We start from the raw sequence: 17565 nt of genomic DNA, 5'->3' as shown, positions 1-17565 counted from the left end.
CATTAGGCGATATTAAAACACTGCTGACAAACTAATTAACGGGAGACATTAAACAGGACGGGCTTGATTAATCCGCTTTAACGATTCTTTTTAAGTGGTTCTGGTCAAAATTAATACAGATTTACTGGTGATCTTAAGAAAAAAATATTCTTATGTGTATCAGACCTCAAGGGCAACCTAAAGTCACTGGTCTTTTACCTCCCACTGCTCTCCCTCCCATCCTACCCTCTCTGTTTCCAAACACAAAGTCTTCTCTCACAATGTGAACTCACACAGTTGGTTTCTGGGTCTCTGACGACAAACCACTGTCGATGTTATGGATACACAGGACTGTCTGCCTTTTTTTTTTTTTTAAGTCTCCGATATGTTTTATCTATTTTGATTTAATTTTTCACGTGAAATCTATTACTATCACGTAGAAACAAACATACAAATATATTATTCCAATATCAAAAATGATTGTATATATTATCAGTCCATGTGCATTACATATTTTTATAGATGAGAATAAGCTGCCATGAGTAATTTGAATAATAATTATTATTGTCATTATTATTACTGTTGTCGTTTCATCTGAAGTTGAGACCGTTGCTGATTTATTTTTCCCTGTCTGTGGTTCCTTCTTGAGTAGAAATGTCTTTGTAAATGTCTCCCTCTTGTGGTAGACACACAGACCCAGGGTCAGCTGACAGATCTCGTATTTCTGTGAGCAGCCTTAAAAACATCACAAGGATAAAAAAAAAAAAGTGACAAAATCAGTGAATCACTTCTGAACACGTTTTGACCAATCAAATGTTTTTATTTGTTTTAAAGCTCCATTTTGTGTGTTGCCTTATCATAGTGCCCAATTTTAACATTCAGATTTAATATGTCTTAATATTAAATAGCTCGTAAGTGTACCTTAAATGAATGTTTTAATTAATTTGTAATTTAATAATATGTGCGATGATGGGGTTTTTTTCTTGTTTTTAATTGCAAATTTTAATTGCACTGGAGAATTTATCAAACAGTTAAAAAAAAACAAACTCAATAATAACAGTAAGAAAAGAAAAGACATGCACATGAGGGAAAAATCTAATAAAGCATAATAATACATTAGTTGTTTGTGGAGAAAATGAAGCTGTTTTATGGATTGAAGCAGTTTAACAGATGTAGGTAAGGAGTCTATTTCTGATGAGAAAATAGGAATACTTGTACACCTTTCAGTAGGCTAGTATTGGTTGGTGCAGAAAGATGGGTGGTTATCAGGACAAATAAATTTAATTCGTAGGCATATACACTGTTTGATGCTGTGTCAAGTTTACAAAAATGCCTCTAAGGTTGGAGTATGTGGAGTTGCTCCACATACTTTTATTATTATTATTATTGTTATTATATACATCTTTAATTGAGTAACATTTGTCAAACAATACATATTGTGATCATATCTTGAGTTTTCATGGAATGTAACAAAGTATAACACAGTAATACATTTTAAGCAAAGAAAAGAACAGAAAAAATAATGAACACACACACAAGAGGTTTACCTTATCGGGCATAATACTAAAGGTAAACCTCTTGTGTGTGTTCATATTTTTTTTCTGTTCTTTTCTTTGCTTATTCTGTATTACTGTGTTATATTGTGTTACATTCCATGAAAACTCAAGATATGATCACAATAGGTTTTGTTTGACAAATGTTGCTAAATTAACAAAAAAAGTATGTGGACTTGACTTAAGCAAACAAGTGAGGACTAATATCATTCCATAATATCATGTTTTTCTTACATACAAAGAACAGATGAATTGTTTGGGTTTTTTTTTTTTCAGTTTCCGCAGAAGGTCGCTAAGCGTTAAGACCCGCCCTACTCTGCCTCTGGTTGGCTAGTACTCGTTGCCTTCGTTGGTTAGATTGGTTAGGTTTAGGCACGAAGAGTGAGATGATTGGTTTAGGCTAAGAATATCATGATCATAGCCAATCAGAGACCGAGTAGGGGCGGGTCTTCGCAGAATGCGGGTGAGAAAAAAATAACACGATCGCTAAGCTTTATTTTTACCGGAAGCGGTCACCTGCTGACGCGTGACGTAACTCCGTTATCAGTTTTACTGTACCAGCTAAAGCAGCCAGCACGCCAGCTGCCATTCAACAGTGTTTTTCTAACATACTTTTATAAGACTAAACGTGCACATTTCTGTCTCTAGCGGATAGCTGTTAACTTACTATAGAGGTGACATTCATCTTTATTTAATACAGTCCAGCCTAGTCGGGAAATGAAAATGTAGCTAGTTCCTTTATGATAGGTAGGTCGACGTTAGCGGTTAGCTTTATTAGCCATTGAGGGCCCGGCTAAACGTGAGCATCAAGGCCGTGTACCCCGCCTCACTTTTTGACAATGTATCCTTCTTGGGGAAATTATGGTGCACCCCAGTCACAGAACTATGGAGGGCCTGGGCCCCGTAAGCAGCTGCCTGGCAGCCACGCCGGCCAACCGGCGGCGGGGTACGGCGGCTTCGAGGCCTCATCCGGCGGCTCCCTGATTTCCAGCCTGCAGGAGCAGCACCTCCAGCAGATGCAGCAGCTACAGATGCTCCACCAGAAACAGCTGCAGTCCGTGTTACATCACGGCAACGTTGCTAGTGGTTACGGTGGTGGACACTCAAGTGGGTATCCAGGGTCAGCGTGGCAATCAGAGGGATCAGGACATTTAGACGGCAGTGTTGGACCTCAGTCCTATTACAAACCACCTGACGACCCTGCTTCTCAGCCGGCGAGGGGTCCCCCGGCTCCTCAAGATCATTCGCAACCTCCTCCGCCGCCACCACAACCGCACCCCAAGGAGCCACAACCTGTCCCTCCTCCCCCGGATCCCCAATCATCCAAGGCGCCGGAGAACAACGCTGTCTCCAAAGAGCCGAATAAGAAGGATGCATCCACGGCAGAAGACGACAAAGCCTTACCATTGCAGGTAATGTCTTGTGTCTGTTTGGTTTGAGCTGTTTTGGTGCAAAATAACACCACTTTGATTGCAAGACCCTGTAATATTTCAGCTAGTACAACTAATATATTTCAGTTTTCTATAGAATTCATATAAGTACAAAAATAACATGATAATGCAATCCAAATAACAGAGATAATGTTTTTGTAGGCTCCTGCTGCTTGTCAACTAGTCAATTTTATAGGCCAACATCTAATCATTGATCATTGAATCACTGGCAGTGGGATGCAGGGATGCCCCTCACCTATCCACATTGACTGGACCGGGGCAGATAAAGGCCCTTTTTTAATGGATTGGTATCAGCTCATGAAAACTTGATTTGTTATTGAACCCATGATGCTCATTCTAAGCCACTTGTAAAAAACGTCCCCAATTTTCTCTTTTAAACACATGATATGTACCACCACAGTTCAGTCATAGTACACTACCACAGTGTACTGTGACTGAAAGCTACATTTGAACTTAAATATTTTGTTTTCTGCTGATGATGAAGACTGTCCATAATCTCTGTATACAAGCTTTTGATAAAATGTGCAGAGCTATTCAGCTGTCAAACATATCTGAATTGTGCTACAAATTTTATTGCTGACTTGCTTAAAGCTATGTGTGGTATGTGCTGCTGTAACGAGTAACCACAAAACAGTAAACCATAATCAGGGCCTAACAACAAGGCCCTGATTATGGTTTACTGTTTTTTTTATATGTGTGGTTTTGTAAAAGATATGTATGTGCAGGTTGAAGATCACTTTATGACTGAGTTGTCTTTTACTAATTTATTGTTCAGTGTTTCAATCTTCATTGGGCAACAGTTTTAAAGAGATGTGCATTTATAATGACGCTTATGTCTTGTGTTTGCTGTACATTAAATGAGACCATATAAATTAAAATTTTCAAGCCAACTCACAGTCTTATCCCGTAATATTGAACAAGGAATGGGTGGGTAACAAAGGGGAAGCAAGATTCCATAAACATTTGCAGCATGAAAATAAAAACAGAGATTTGTTTGTGTAACCAAGTTATGGCATGTTACCTTTGTCAGAGTATGTACAGGCCATTCGTCAAACTGCTTGTTTTTTATAAATATATCTTAGCTCTGCAGGTTACTGAACTAAGAATGTGAGCGTTCTGTAGGAAGTTAATAGAACAAGGTTCCTCGTGTGCTTTCTCTGACCAATGTCCTTATAATTGTTTCACCCAGGAGCAACAGCAACTTTGGTACAAACAACATCTTCAGAATCTGCAGAAGTTAAAGCAAGAGAAAGCCAAACAGAGTCAAAAAGATGGTGATGGTCCTATGCCACCACCACCCATGGGCCAAACTGTTCCCCCTCTTCCCCCATCGGAACCACCGAAAAGCACACCACCTCCACCCCCTCCAAAAGAGGAGCCACCAGCACCACCTCCACCACCCACAGAGGTAAGCATGCCTAAAATTTTAGACGTGTGGATTTTAGGATTTGTGTACTAAAGGGCTGAATGGCAAGTTTGGGACAGAAATATTCTGTGTTGGGCTTTGATTACTGTCATGAGAGTTTGAAATTTTGTCAGAATTGTTTTGATTTAACAGCCATGTTCACTGTTTCAATGCATTGTCAACAACAACTGGTTAAAAATGTTGTGATATTAGTTGCACATTGTAGTTGTGAGTTAGATGTACATTTTACCAGTTAACTGGTCTAGCCAGTAAGTGGACCTTGCGTTTAGAATATTTTATCACAGATATGTGTTAAACCTCTACACTCAAGTTAACCTGTTGTTTAGTTGTTGTATATTATTCCCACATTGGGTAAATTATAAAATTAAATTATGACACCAAGAAGAATCCTGTTGTATTTGCACCCAGTGCCATGTACCAGAGTATCCCAGAGATATTTGATTATCACTCAATCTAAATCTTGTTTGTATTTTTTGCATGAATTTACAGAGTGAAAATTTAGGAAAATCATCCATACCTGCCAATATTTAGGTTTCAAATCACAAGAGGTTTTTAGGCACGGGTGGAGAAAGATAACATTTTACTCGCATTGATGACAACTACACTCTAACCCTAACCCTAAGTGCAACAAAACTGTCACAAGTAAAAAGTCAATAAGTACTTCATCAAATCTTAATCAAACCACCTGTTCAACAAGCATAAACATGTAGAAAAGCAATATTTTCAACTACTTTGCCCGCAGTGTCCCATCCACTGTGGGTATGTTTTACACAACCACAGCGAGCGAGTTGAGCTAATAACATGAAAGCTGTCTATATATAGCCTAACTGTTTATCTGAGTTTGCCACGTATCTTAAAATTTGGCAAATTCTTGTAAACTTAGCTGCTGGCTGAGACGAACCAGCCCCTCCTCTCACATAAGCAGGAAGAGGGAGGAGGACAGAGGACAGGAGGAAATACTGCCTGTGCAGAGAGCAGCTGTGCACACACCTATTGAATCAGGTTGTGGTATTACAGGGGTTGAAACTGTATGTCGTGTGTGGATTGTGTGTGTAGATTGTGTTTCATTGATGATCTGGCAACTTGGGTAATGTCAAACATACAAAACTTATGAATCCATGTGTATGAAGATTATTCATAATAAAGGTTGAGGGCCAGGCAAAATAGGGGAGTTTACCAGGAGAAACAACAAAACAGGAGCACAGCAGGAGAGAGGGTGAAAATATATGAGAAACCTGGGAAAAACAGGAGTGTTGGCAGGTCTGTTCACCTACATTGACAAACAGAGTAAGTCCCACCACCCGCTCTCCCATCATCATCGTCATGTTTATAGATATTCATGTATTTTTCCCCTCCTCCTATCAAGTTTATTTGTCACATGTAATAATATAAGGTAAAATTACAGTGAAATGTAATCACACCAGTTCCTTCAATTTGTGCATTAAAAGAGTTTAAATAGAATAGGAATAGTAATAAATATATGTGTATGACTGGAGGGGAGGCAGTCTTAGGCAGTGACCTCATTTAGGATCCTAGTAGCCTGAGGGTAGAAGCTCTTCCTGAGTCTCTCAGTGCTGGCATGGTGTATCTGGTACTTTCTTCCCAACTGCAGCTGGGAGAAAAGGCCATTATCCGGGTGGTTGGGATCTTCAATGATTCTCCTAGCCTTATTCTTGCAGCGCCTGGTGTAAATATCCTTTGGGCAGGGTAAAGCACCGCCTATTGTATTTTCAGCCAAACAAACCTCTCTTTGCAGGGCATTGGAGTCCTGTACAGTGCTGTTTCCATACTAGGCAGTGATGTTCCCCGTCAGGACACTCTTGATGGTGCAAGAGTAGAAATTCCTTAGTATTTGAGGGGATACCCAGAATTTCCCCAAGTGTCTGAGGTGAAACAGTCTCTGCCTTGCCTTTCTCACCACTGAGTCAGTTAGCAGCACCCCGGTCAGGCCCTTGGTGATGTGGACACCAAGGAACTTGAAGCTGTCCACCCTTTCTATCGAGGACCCATTGATATAAAGGGGCTGTAGTTCCTTCCCTGCTTCTTCCCAAAGTCCACTATCAGCTCCTTAGTCTTGCTGATATTCAGGAGTAGATTGTTCCTGACAACAGCGGGTCAGGTCCTCTACTTCCTTTAGGTAGGTCTTATGTGTCTATAGGACTGGGAATCGCTTGAAATGTCTTCTACATCAGTATCAATATGATACCTGAGTTTCGGCGTCGATATTAAATTTTTTATTGTTCATTGTTTTAAGACAATATATGATCATTTCATGCCAACTTTCTGGACTTGACAGTTTGCATTACTTTGTTCTCCAGAAACAATGTGAGCAGTACTCAAAAAGTATGAGGTTTGTTACCCAGGCCTGTTAGATCAAAGTTACACGTTGATTGTTTGTGTAACAAGGTATCAATAGTGCCTTCCCACCATTTCAATAATTTTGTCAGCCATTCCATCATAAACCACCCTACATCATGTCAGAAATATTCTTTGTGAGTTGCTTTGCTTCATTATTGCCTTGTTTGTGTTTTAAAGCCTGAGATCCCACAAGACCCAGAGGAGGCAGCCCGCCTCCAGCAGTTACAAGCTGCAGCAGCACAGTGGCAGCAGGTGCAGCAGCAGAGAGCAAGCATACAATACCAGGCTCTCATGCAACAGCACGAAAAGCTTCAGCAGATCTTGGAAAAGTACCAGCAGCTGATTCAACAACCTGCAAACCTACAGGTAGGTAAAAATAATCAATTGCACAGCAGCTGTCAAAGAAAACTACAGCAGCAAAGAAACTATATTTGCAGCTCCTGTATAGCTGGTTATTTTCCATTGTCTTGACATGACTTGTACAGGAAGTGAATGGAAATCATAATATTTTTCGTAGACCCAAAAGGACTGTATAAGAGTTTGAAGGATATGCAACCCAGCAGCATTTTGAGGCCTATAAGTTTTAATTTTTATATGTAATGTCTCAGTTTCTTTGTTCTGCACCTATAAAACTTAATCCAAAACTTTATGGCATCTTCTCCTTATGCCCTTTGTTGCAGACAATGTCTGCTGAAATGCAGCTGAGGCACTACGAAATGCAGCAGCAACAGTTCACTCCTTTATTCCAAGACTGGGAGCGCTCCTTCATGCTATGGTTTGAGCAGTTCCGGACATATCCCCACAAAGACCAACTGCAGGAATATGAGCACCAATGGAAGCAGTGGCAGGAGCAGATGAATGCCACTAATGCCCACCTTCAAGAACGGCTGGCCACTCTTACTACCATGGTGCCGTATGCTTCAACCCAGTATAATAGTGGGATGATGGGACAGTATGGCCAGTACCCTGGACAAGATGTGCAAATGCAGCAGCAGCCAGTAAACCCAGGTATGCAGCATTCCCCTGCTGCTGTTGGTCCCAGACCCCAAGGTCCACCGCCCACTGGCTTTGGGCCTCATTCAGAATCACCTGCTGGACCCCCAGTGAGAGGAGGTGGCCCTGCAGGTATAGGAGTTAGACCCCCAGGTCCCCCTCCTGTTCAGCCACCAAGTTTCAACAATGTCAGAGGTCCAAGGTCAGTAGGGATTGTTACAAGCTACTGTGATTAGCATTTAAATATTTTTTAACTAAAAAATAATTTCATTTGAGAATGGCTTTGACAAATGTTTGATAAAAACTGTTGAATTATTTGCATTCATGTGGGCTATTGAAATGAATTACAATATCCCATGTGTATAGTGAATATGTAGAGTATTGCTTGGGCTACTGTTGGATGTCTCAAAAAGAAAGCATATCTTAATAATGTGTTTCTACAATTTCTCTTGTCTTACTGGTCCCAGAGGAAACAACCCCAGATTTGACCAGCCACAACAAGGTTTTGATGGGCCACCACGATTTGACCAGCCACAACAGCGCTTTGATGGTCCTCCCAGATTTGACCAACCACCGCAGCGCTTTGATGGTCCCCCTCGATTTGACCAACCAAGACACCGCTTTGATGGTCCCCCCAAATTTGACCAACCAAGGCAGCGCTTTGATGGTCCCCCCAGATTTGACCAACCAAGGCAGCGCTTTGATGGTCCCCCTAGATTTGACCCACCACAATTTGATCAACCTCTAAGAGGAAACCAACCTCGATTTGGGCAGCAGCCTAGGTTTGAACAGCCTCCAAGGCATCCTGGCCCTCCGCCTCGTTTTGAACGCCCACCTGTGCCCCCGCAAAAACAACAGCAAGGTCCCCAACCTAAGGCAGAACCAGCCACTAAACAACCTGCCAATATGGATTCCAAGGCTCCAGGAAAACCAGCCGGGCAGCCACAGTCTGAAAAAGAAAAAACTGGATCTGAATCAGATAAGGCCAATGCCGAAGACATGACAGATGACAACGTGCTGGGAGCTGATGGCTTTTTTGTTCAAAGTGACCCCATTCCGCAAACATTGCAAACAAACACAGAGCCCGAGGAATCGGGTTGTAATGATGCTTCTGACAATAGCGCTAAACCCAACAATAAGCCGTCCTTTACTGCGCCTTCTCTTGTGGCATCAAAAAATACTGCGGCACAAAATTCTATTAAACCAGATGGGCAATTGACAAATACCAACAAACCCCCAGTGATTCCAAAGCCCCCTGGAATCCAAAAGGAGCCACAAGGCTCTGGACAAATGCAGTCAAGACCAGAGCTTCCAAGGCCACCTCCTGGTAGGGGAAGAGGCCAGCCTCCGGTACCTGTCCAAGTGCATGGACGAGGACGTGGGCAGAGGGGGCGTGGAGACTTTAGGAAACCAAACACTGTACCATTTGGGGAGGACATGGGTGAAATGTCTTATGACTACATGCCACCTGAAGAGGACTTGAGGATGCCAGAAGAGCAGGAAGAATATCACTGGCAAGATACTTCATACGAGGAGTTTGGTGGTGATGATTCTGAAGTGCCCCCTGAAGAAATGTGGATGCCGGAGGATCACCATTTCCCAACAGAGGAAGAGTACTATGAAGAGCCAGTAGGAGGACTCCCTATGGGCAGAGGAGGGCACCCAATGATGAGAGGAGGGCCTCCTAGGGGACGAGGAGGTCCACCAATGAGTAGAGGGGGACTGCCTTTGGGAAGAGGAGGTCCACCTATGGGTAGAGGGGGACCACCTTTGAACAGAGGAGGTCCACCTATGAGTAGAGGGGGGCCGCCTTTGGGCAGAGGAGGTCCACCTATGGGTAGAGGTGGTCCCCCTATGGGAAGAGGAGGACCACCCATGGGAAGGGGGGGACCGCCTATTGGAAGAGGAGAACCAATGGACAGGCATTGGGAAGAACCTGAGCCAGTGGAGTACTCAGAGGATGGAGACCCTTACTGGGGAGAAAGAAGACCTCCAATGAGAGGCATGAGACCCCCGTTTATGCCTGGCCGGGGTCGTCCACCACGTGGACATCCTGGTTTCATGCACCCAGGACGAGGGCGCCCCCCTCACCCAGCGTATGGACCGATGGATCATGAGCCATTAGGCCATGCAGTGGACACTGACGATACTGAAAGAGATCCAGAAGGGCACCCCATGTACCATGGACATGACCCTCATAACCATCCAATGCATCCTGATGTAGGAAGAGGCAGGCGACCACCACCACCTCACGAATTGATGGATCCTATGGGGGAGCCATTGTATGATGAAGGAATGGAGAGAGAATTAGGGTGGCAGCCACCCCATGGCAGAGGCCCTCCTAGGCCTCCACATGAGGTAATAGATAGGGGAGGAATGAGGAGGGCACCTATGGGTCGAGGAATGGCTAGAGGCATGTGGCGGGCAGGTCCAACACATGAGGGATTTGAAGAGGAATATAATGAGCGTTACATTGAGGATTATGATCATGGGGAAGATGGGTATCGCTGGCGGCCACCGCGGGACTATCCTCCTGATGACTATCGGCATGAGGCCAAGTACTACGAGTCTGAACGAGATAGAGAGCATGCTCTTCCTGAAAGGGACTATCCCCCCCGTATGCCACCACCAGAGCCCTACAGAGATGGTCGTTGGCTAGATGAAAGAGAAAGAGGTCATCCTTATCCATATGATGAGCATGAAAGAGGAAGAGGAGAACTTAGAATCCGTGAGTACAAGGATGAGCCGCCGTACCGACAGGAAGAATCACCATACCCACCACCACCCCCCCCTACAGAATGGGATAGGCCTTCAAGACTTTCTCCACCACCAGAAAGAGGGTATCCTCCAGACTATCAGGACCGCAGACCACGCTATGAGGGCCTCAGGGAAGAGCCCCCTTTGGATATACCTCCACCCCATGCTGCACCTGTTACAAACTTGCCAGAAAGCTCAGTTGAACCAGCAACACAAGAAGCAACTGGAGCCAATGTGCTTGCTCTCTCCCAACGTCAGCATGAAATCATCTTGAAAGCTGCTCAAGAGCTCAAACTGATAAGGTAATTCTAGATTTTGATCACTGATTAATGCATCGCCCAAACTACATACTGACTTAGTTGTAGTGTTGTGAGTGTGTTGTTTTCAGCTGCCTAGGTTCTGTCATATCCACCTAGTCTTTGTTTCTTTCTTGTTTCTTTCTTTCTATGCTTTGTTTTTGTTGCAACTCTTCCATTTTTTCTAGAATGCTAACTACTTTTCCTTATAGTCTACTTAATTTAAGGGAATTTAACTTGCAGTCTTTTGTGCCTACAGAGAAATGCAGGAGGGGAAGACCCCTGGTACTGATCCTCAGCCTGCACCAGCTGATACCTTAACCGAGCTTCCTGCTGGTCTTCTTGGTTTGGAGATACCACCAGAAGTCAGAAATGTTCTGAAGGTAAATAATTACTAATATGTCACAATTTTATCCTCATTAGAAAGACTGCATTGTTATAAGAATGGCAAAATCATTGCTTATCTAAGTTGGTTGAAAGCATGTTGGTTTGGTGGCATGTAAGGAGTTATTTTCCATACATTTACACATACTTACTCATATTCTGTTTTTGCTTTGACATCAAATCTGATTCTTAGGGCATGACTGCAGCTGCACAGACCACCCCAGCTGAAACACTGCCTTGGGATACCAAACCTGCTACCACAGATTACCAACCATCTCTTCCTGCGGTGCCCACTCCTTCAGTGATTCCCAAGACTGTGGATTATGGGCATGGACATGGTATGAGCAGCAAAGAGGAACACATTTGATCATTTTAACAGATGAAATGTTTCATCACAAGTTTCTAGACATTATTGGTAACAGTAACACTCATTTGTAGAGCCTGGTGCCACTGTTGAGCGGATCTCTTATGGTGAGAGAATTGTGTTGAGGCCTGACCCGCTACCATCAGACAGGGGCTATGAAAAAGGTGAGTTTCAACACTGTAAAGCTTATATTTCTCTACTCAAACAGAGCTTGCTTTTGCAATTTTCTAACCAATGTTTATTGATGAATTATTCAATTCTCATCCTAGAACCTCTTGGTCTCAGAGATCCTTATAGCAGAGATTCATATTATGAAAGACGATCAGACCCTTACATGGACCGACGAGAGTACAGCAGAGACAGGGACTTATACAGAGAAAAGCCTCCACCTGAATATGAAAGAGAGAGATTTGAGAGGGAACGCTATCCCCCAAGAGACAGAGATGACAGGTAACATGTCCTTGGTGGTTATGACACCCTTTTTTCCAAACTATTGGGAAGTTCTCTGCTTCTGTACATATGTAATATTGTTTTCTATGTGTCTGTTTTTGATTAAAGCACACATTCCATGGTTGAAGAAAGGTACTATATCACATTGTGTCATACATTGTGATTAGTCATCAGTGTGTGCCAATTTGAAACAAGAAATTCTGTTGAAATGAAACTAAATTATCCTCTTCCTCTTTGTAGATCCCCACTGGCACCTCCTCTACGCTCAGGATACAGGGAAAGAGAGCGGGATCTCCGAGAGAAGGAACGAAGTGGCAGTCGTGACCGAGATGATCATTATGGGAGGCCTGCTTATGATAGACTTCCATACGAGCGCACTGGACTCGACCGTGGTGGGCCTGAGCGTTACGGCCATAGCTCTTCACCTTACAGTATGTTCAGTCTTATATCAGTTATCAGATGTTTATTCACATACCACATCTACTAGAAATTGGTAGAATTTTCCTGAAAGTCCTCACACTTAAATCACTAGTTTATTTCTCAGATACTAAAATGAGCTTTGTTGCATGATGGATGATATGGGATAAAACAATGTATAACTAGTAGAAGTAAATCTATAAAGGAAAAAATAATGCTATTTAGAGAAATACTTCAATTACAAATAATATCATACAGTGGACAGAAGAAGTTATCCAGAGGACCGAGGGCCACCTGCTGCACCACCTCTTCCACCTCCACCTCAGCCACCCCCACGAGTCGAGAGGAAGCCAGAAATTAAGAACATTGACGATATCCTCAAACCACCGGGGAGATTAACTCGGCCTGAGAGGGTACTAATTGTCACTGCAGTTTTTCTTGGTGAAACAATATCACATTGTAAGTGGTATAATATTGAGCTCTAATTTGAGTAATATGTTATAACAGATTGTCATCATAATGAGAGGGCTTCCAGGGAGCGGAAAGAGCCATGTTGCAAAGCTAATACGGGTAAGTGATGTCATACCAGCAAATCATAGTGTAGTCCCAATGAAAGAGTCTGTTTTATATGTCTTAATTGCCTTTTGTAACAAAGCAAATAGTAATATGATAATGTTGCTTTTCAATCTTGTTTACAATATTAAGGATAAAGAAGTGGACTGTGGCGGTGCCCCACCAAGAGTTCTTGTTTTGGATGACTATTTCATGACAGAGGTTGAGAAAGTTGAGAAAGATCCAGACACAGGGAAGAGGGTTAAAACCAAGGTTAGTCTGAAATACAACAATAGCAAAGTGTGGCTTAAATGTACAGTTGAAAACAAAACATCAGTGAACAGCATTAACAGGCATTTGTCTAACAAAAAAACCCATATCTCTTGTAGGTACTTGAGTATGAGTACGAGCCAGAGATGGAGGATACGTACAGGAGTAGCATGCTTAAAACATTTAAGAAAACTCTGGATGACGGCTTTTTCCCCTTCATCATTTTAGACACCATTAATGACAGGGTTAAACATTTTGATCAGTTCTGGAGCGCAGCCAAAACGAAAGGCTTTGAGGTGAGTTGTTTGTTCATGAGACAAACAAATGTTGTTCCAGTCTGCCTGGTGCTAAAGAGTTTGTCTTTTCTTGTTTCAAGGTGTATCTCGCTGAAATCACTGCGGACACTCAGACTTGTGCAAAGAGAAATGTCCACGGGCGCACCCTTAAGGATATACTGAAGGTCTGTAAGATGAGTTTGCTATCTCACATGCATTTGTCGGAAGGATAATAATAATAATATCGACCGAAGTTCATAAATGTCATGTACACCTCTTGATGGTGCATTCTGTACACAGATGTCCAACAACTGGGAGCCCTCCCCACGTCATATGGTGCGCTTAGATGTCCGGTCCCTGCTACAGGATGCTGCTATAGAGGAGGTGAGTACGTCAAGACTTGATTCAAAATATTATAGTCCTCCTGTCTTTTTTGTTTGTTTTTTTAATATTGTTTGGGCATTTTTATACCTTCATTAGAGATGACTATAGAGAGATGACAGGAAATTAAGGGAGAGAAGGGGAGGGGGGTTGATATGCATTAAAGGATCGCGGTTGGTCTCAAACCAGGGATGCTGGGGTTCATGGTTGGTATCGAAATGCCTAGGCTGTAGGGCGACCCTATCATTAATTGACGTAAACTAACATGCTTATGTTATTAGGTTGAAATGGAAGACTTCAATCCCGATGATGAGCCCAAGGAACCCAAGAGAGAAGAGGAAGAAGAGGGTGATCTGGTAGGACATGAAAAGCTTAAATTTATTGTCATATAGTTGTCAGAATCATTATCCACTTATTTGTATTCCCATCTCCACTAATCTAATATTAGTTTTTAGTCTTTTAACTATATTATTGTTTTGCTTGATTAGTAAAGTGAAGTTTAAACAGATGAGATTGACGAAATAGGTAAAAAGTAATTGAAAGTCATGAATTAATTCCAGTCCATTTTTAGGCTTTTACTAATTTTATGATGATTTATTTTTTATATTTTATGTAGCTGTATAATATGCTTATGTGTTAATTATCAAATTTACAAGGAAGACGAGAGCAAAACTATAGAGAACCAGATTAGAAACTAATCAAAATACTTAAGTGAAGTTATCCTAAAATAAAATTACAGCACCAACAGCCTTTATACTGAAGAAGAGGAATTCCTGTTGAACACTTACTCAGATTTTGTTGTAATTTTTTTTTTTTTTTTAAACAAATCATCTTCATATAGAGTTTAAGAAAATAGATAAAATTCAGATGGTTGCAAGTATGCCACCATCAGGAAAAGTGTTGCCACTTTTTGACTTAAGACCAGTCCTGTTTGATCAAGTTTGGGTTTTCATTTATTGTAAGACAGATTTTTATTCAAAGAAAGACATAAAATAAATTAATACAAAATAAAATGTAGGATAATTTAATCAAGAACCAGTATTTTGAGAAACAAAAACAAAATTCATTCATTTCTATTTAATTCATTTTAAAATTTCTTGTATGAAAAGTTCTCATGCATAATTTATTTTCCATTGATTTCCATTACATAATCAGTTTCATAATACTTACAATATTTCAAAATAAATGAATGTGTGACATTTGCTTGTCTGCGATGAGATGAAGTAAATATCGCCTTTTAATATGAAATCTTTACAAGGGGACACTTGAGTGTTTCAGATTCAGATTTTGACACGTTTTTGAAGCATTTAATTGAATTAAATATCCAGCTCTAAAGATGTTTTACAACTTTACTGGTGAAATTTGAACAAACTATAGAAAGGTTTAAAATTTTATACAATTTTTAAGTAATTTCCTTAATCAATAGTGTTATTATTGGTTAATCATTTTTCCATTATAAAACCATGTTTACCATTGACATGACCTATTTCAACACAAAATCAGAGTTGGTAACATTAGTAATTAGTTCAAAGAACAGATAAAGTAAAAACCATTTCACTTGAATGATAATTAAAAATTACGGAGCTCCCACTGTGGTCTGTTTCCGTCTGTTCAACAATTGACAAAATCCAAAGTATTAAACATAGCAAACAGTTGCACAACTTCCAGCTTCATTAGAGGACATAATTAGATCAGACTAGATGCGTTGGACGTATCTAACAATTAACATTTAATCAAAATGGCTGCAGCTTTCAATAGTAACTAACTTGTAACATTATTGTATAAATATAAAACAGGTTACCCCTGGTTTTATATAAAATGATCTGCGTACCTGATCTACATGATCAAGTGATGTGTCCGTTTACTGTAGCTAACGTTAGTCCAGCTGCTGGAAACAGCTGCTCAGATGCAACAGACATACAAATACTTTCGTTCCAACTTTATCTGTCCCTTTACTGCCTCTGCTAAAATGCATTTATACTCAGAGAAGGCGAGTGTCGCATATACAGTTCATCACTTTTGTGTTGATTTAGTTGGAAACGTGTAATTACAGTCCTGCATGTCCTGGATGTTAGCATCATAGTGTGGCTTTCTGCTGTCTGACACTCAGCTCTCAGCCTGCATTAACCAAACAGCTGCTTCTGTTCAAGATTCCAGTTTAGCAATAGCATGAGCCTCAAGTCATTTTCACATATGAATTCCGGATAATGTCCAGAGAATCAACACCAGACATTGTCCGGAGTTGCCCTTTCACACATGTAGCACACAATTTTCCGAGATTTTCCGTGTCAGATGTGTTCTCACCCACTGGAAATACTCCATCTGGTTTAGGTGAGGGGTGGCACCTGGGTAGAGCGTGCAGGAGGCAGGACATGACGCAAAAAGTGCGCTGCAGCTGTAATTTGGCATTTTTAAGCTTTTCACCAGAAATAAAATGCAGGAAGTCCTCTCTCCTATTAGTGCTAGCTTCACAGCAGAACGTTCAGGTCCAGTCAAAATAATGTAGCTTAGCTGGCCTGCTGCGTTTATCCAGTGCTGGCCACATGATAGAAATGTCATCAACATGCCCACTTGCTCGCTGTGTATTCTACAAAAAAATGACCTGCTGTATTCATGGGCTCAATCAGACATTACACGGACTTTGTGCTAGGGAGCTGGCAGGGTAAAGTCCGTTTAATGTCCGATCCAAGTGATTCAGACATTTGTGTTCACACATACAGCTCATCTGGATAATGTCCAGAAAATTTCAGGGTTGCAGGGTTCATCAACACGACACAGTGAGCAGATCGAGGCACACTGTGACTTTTTTCTTCCTTGGAGGACAGGGAAGTGTCTTTGTTTTAGTGTGGCCCTTACCAGTGGTCACCAAACACACCTGTAACCCAACATTATTAAACCGTAAGAGGCTCCACCTAGTGGCACAACCACAAACTACAGCAAATCCACAGAACATTTCCTGACATTTACACCACACATCCCTCTTCTTCTGCATTATCGGTTTATAAATCGGGTAATAAATTGGAGCAAAATCAAAAGGCCACCGGTCGTGCGTAGTTGCCTAATAATCAAACACCTACAAAAAAATCTGCTTTACCGAAAGACCTTTTACTAAGTGAATACTAGTTTTGTGTTTGTGTGTCCTTACAAATGTTTTGAACATGCCAGGAGCAACCAGTTCCTTACATTTTATTTTCTTGCTAGCTTTTTTATGCAGAAGACTCAGAGATTATTTAGGCAGGCTAATTAATAAAATGAAAATTACTCTTGATACCCTAGTTTCATGTCTTCCAAATTAAGTGTAAATTAAAAACATAAATAGTAGAACAGTTTCCCCACATGACATCATAAAAACTTCCCAGCCCTCCCAGTCAGCCCACATTAATGGGCAGTGACTCATCTACAAACAGTTAAGCTGCTGCATTAATTTACAAAGGATCTTCATTAAAAAACTTGAGGTAAGAATACACATGCGTTTAATCTGTCTCTGGACAAAAGAGGAAAAAATATGTTTCTCTACAAAAATTTCCATGATACCTTTTTAACAATTCAGCATTTTTATAAAGGTTCTTAATGTCTTAAGTGTTAGAGTGAACAATCAAACATATTATATGTTATTGATACATTTTCTTACAAAAATATACTATTCATGTTTGATGACT

The 17565-nt window shown here is 41.2% G+C and overlaps 1 protein-coding gene across 1 annotated transcript in view; it reads left to right on the top strand.

The window, feature by feature from the left end:
* The first annotated feature begins 2040 nt into the window (after positions 1-2040).
* The window catches only part of ylpm1 (YLP motif containing 1), a 26026-nt gene continuing 10501 nt past the window's right edge, over positions 2041-17565 (top strand). Inside the window, exons 1-17 of the mRNA XM_067572102.1 lie at positions 2041-2944; positions 4173-4391; positions 6945-7133; positions 7448-7962; positions 8228-10819; positions 11073-11196; positions 11391-11535; positions 11636-11725; positions 11831-12011; positions 12252-12442; positions 12687-12841; positions 12936-12998; positions 13134-13253; positions 13370-13546; positions 13627-13710; positions 13826-13909; positions 14188-14262. Of these exons, the coding sequence (XP_067428203.1) occupies positions 2372-2944; positions 4173-4391; positions 6945-7133; positions 7448-7962; positions 8228-10819; positions 11073-11196; positions 11391-11535; positions 11636-11725; positions 11831-12011; positions 12252-12442; positions 12687-12841; positions 12936-12998; positions 13134-13253; positions 13370-13546; positions 13627-13710; positions 13826-13909; positions 14188-14262 (5577 nt within the window). The 5' untranslated portion in view covers positions 2041-2371. The remainder of the gene's footprint in view (positions 2945-4172; positions 4392-6944; positions 7134-7447; positions 7963-8227; positions 10820-11072; positions 11197-11390; positions 11536-11635; positions 11726-11830; positions 12012-12251; positions 12443-12686; positions 12842-12935; positions 12999-13133; positions 13254-13369; positions 13547-13626; positions 13711-13825; positions 13910-14187; positions 14263-17565) is intronic.

Source organism: Thunnus thynnus, chromosome 18 (assembly GCF_963924715.1).
Source record: "Thunnus thynnus chromosome 18, fThuThy2.1, whole genome shotgun sequence".
Classification (NCBI taxonomy): Eukaryota; Metazoa; Chordata; class Actinopteri; order Scombriformes; family Scombridae; genus Thunnus; species Thunnus thynnus.
This window is presented reverse-complemented; position numbering and strand designations above follow the sequence as displayed.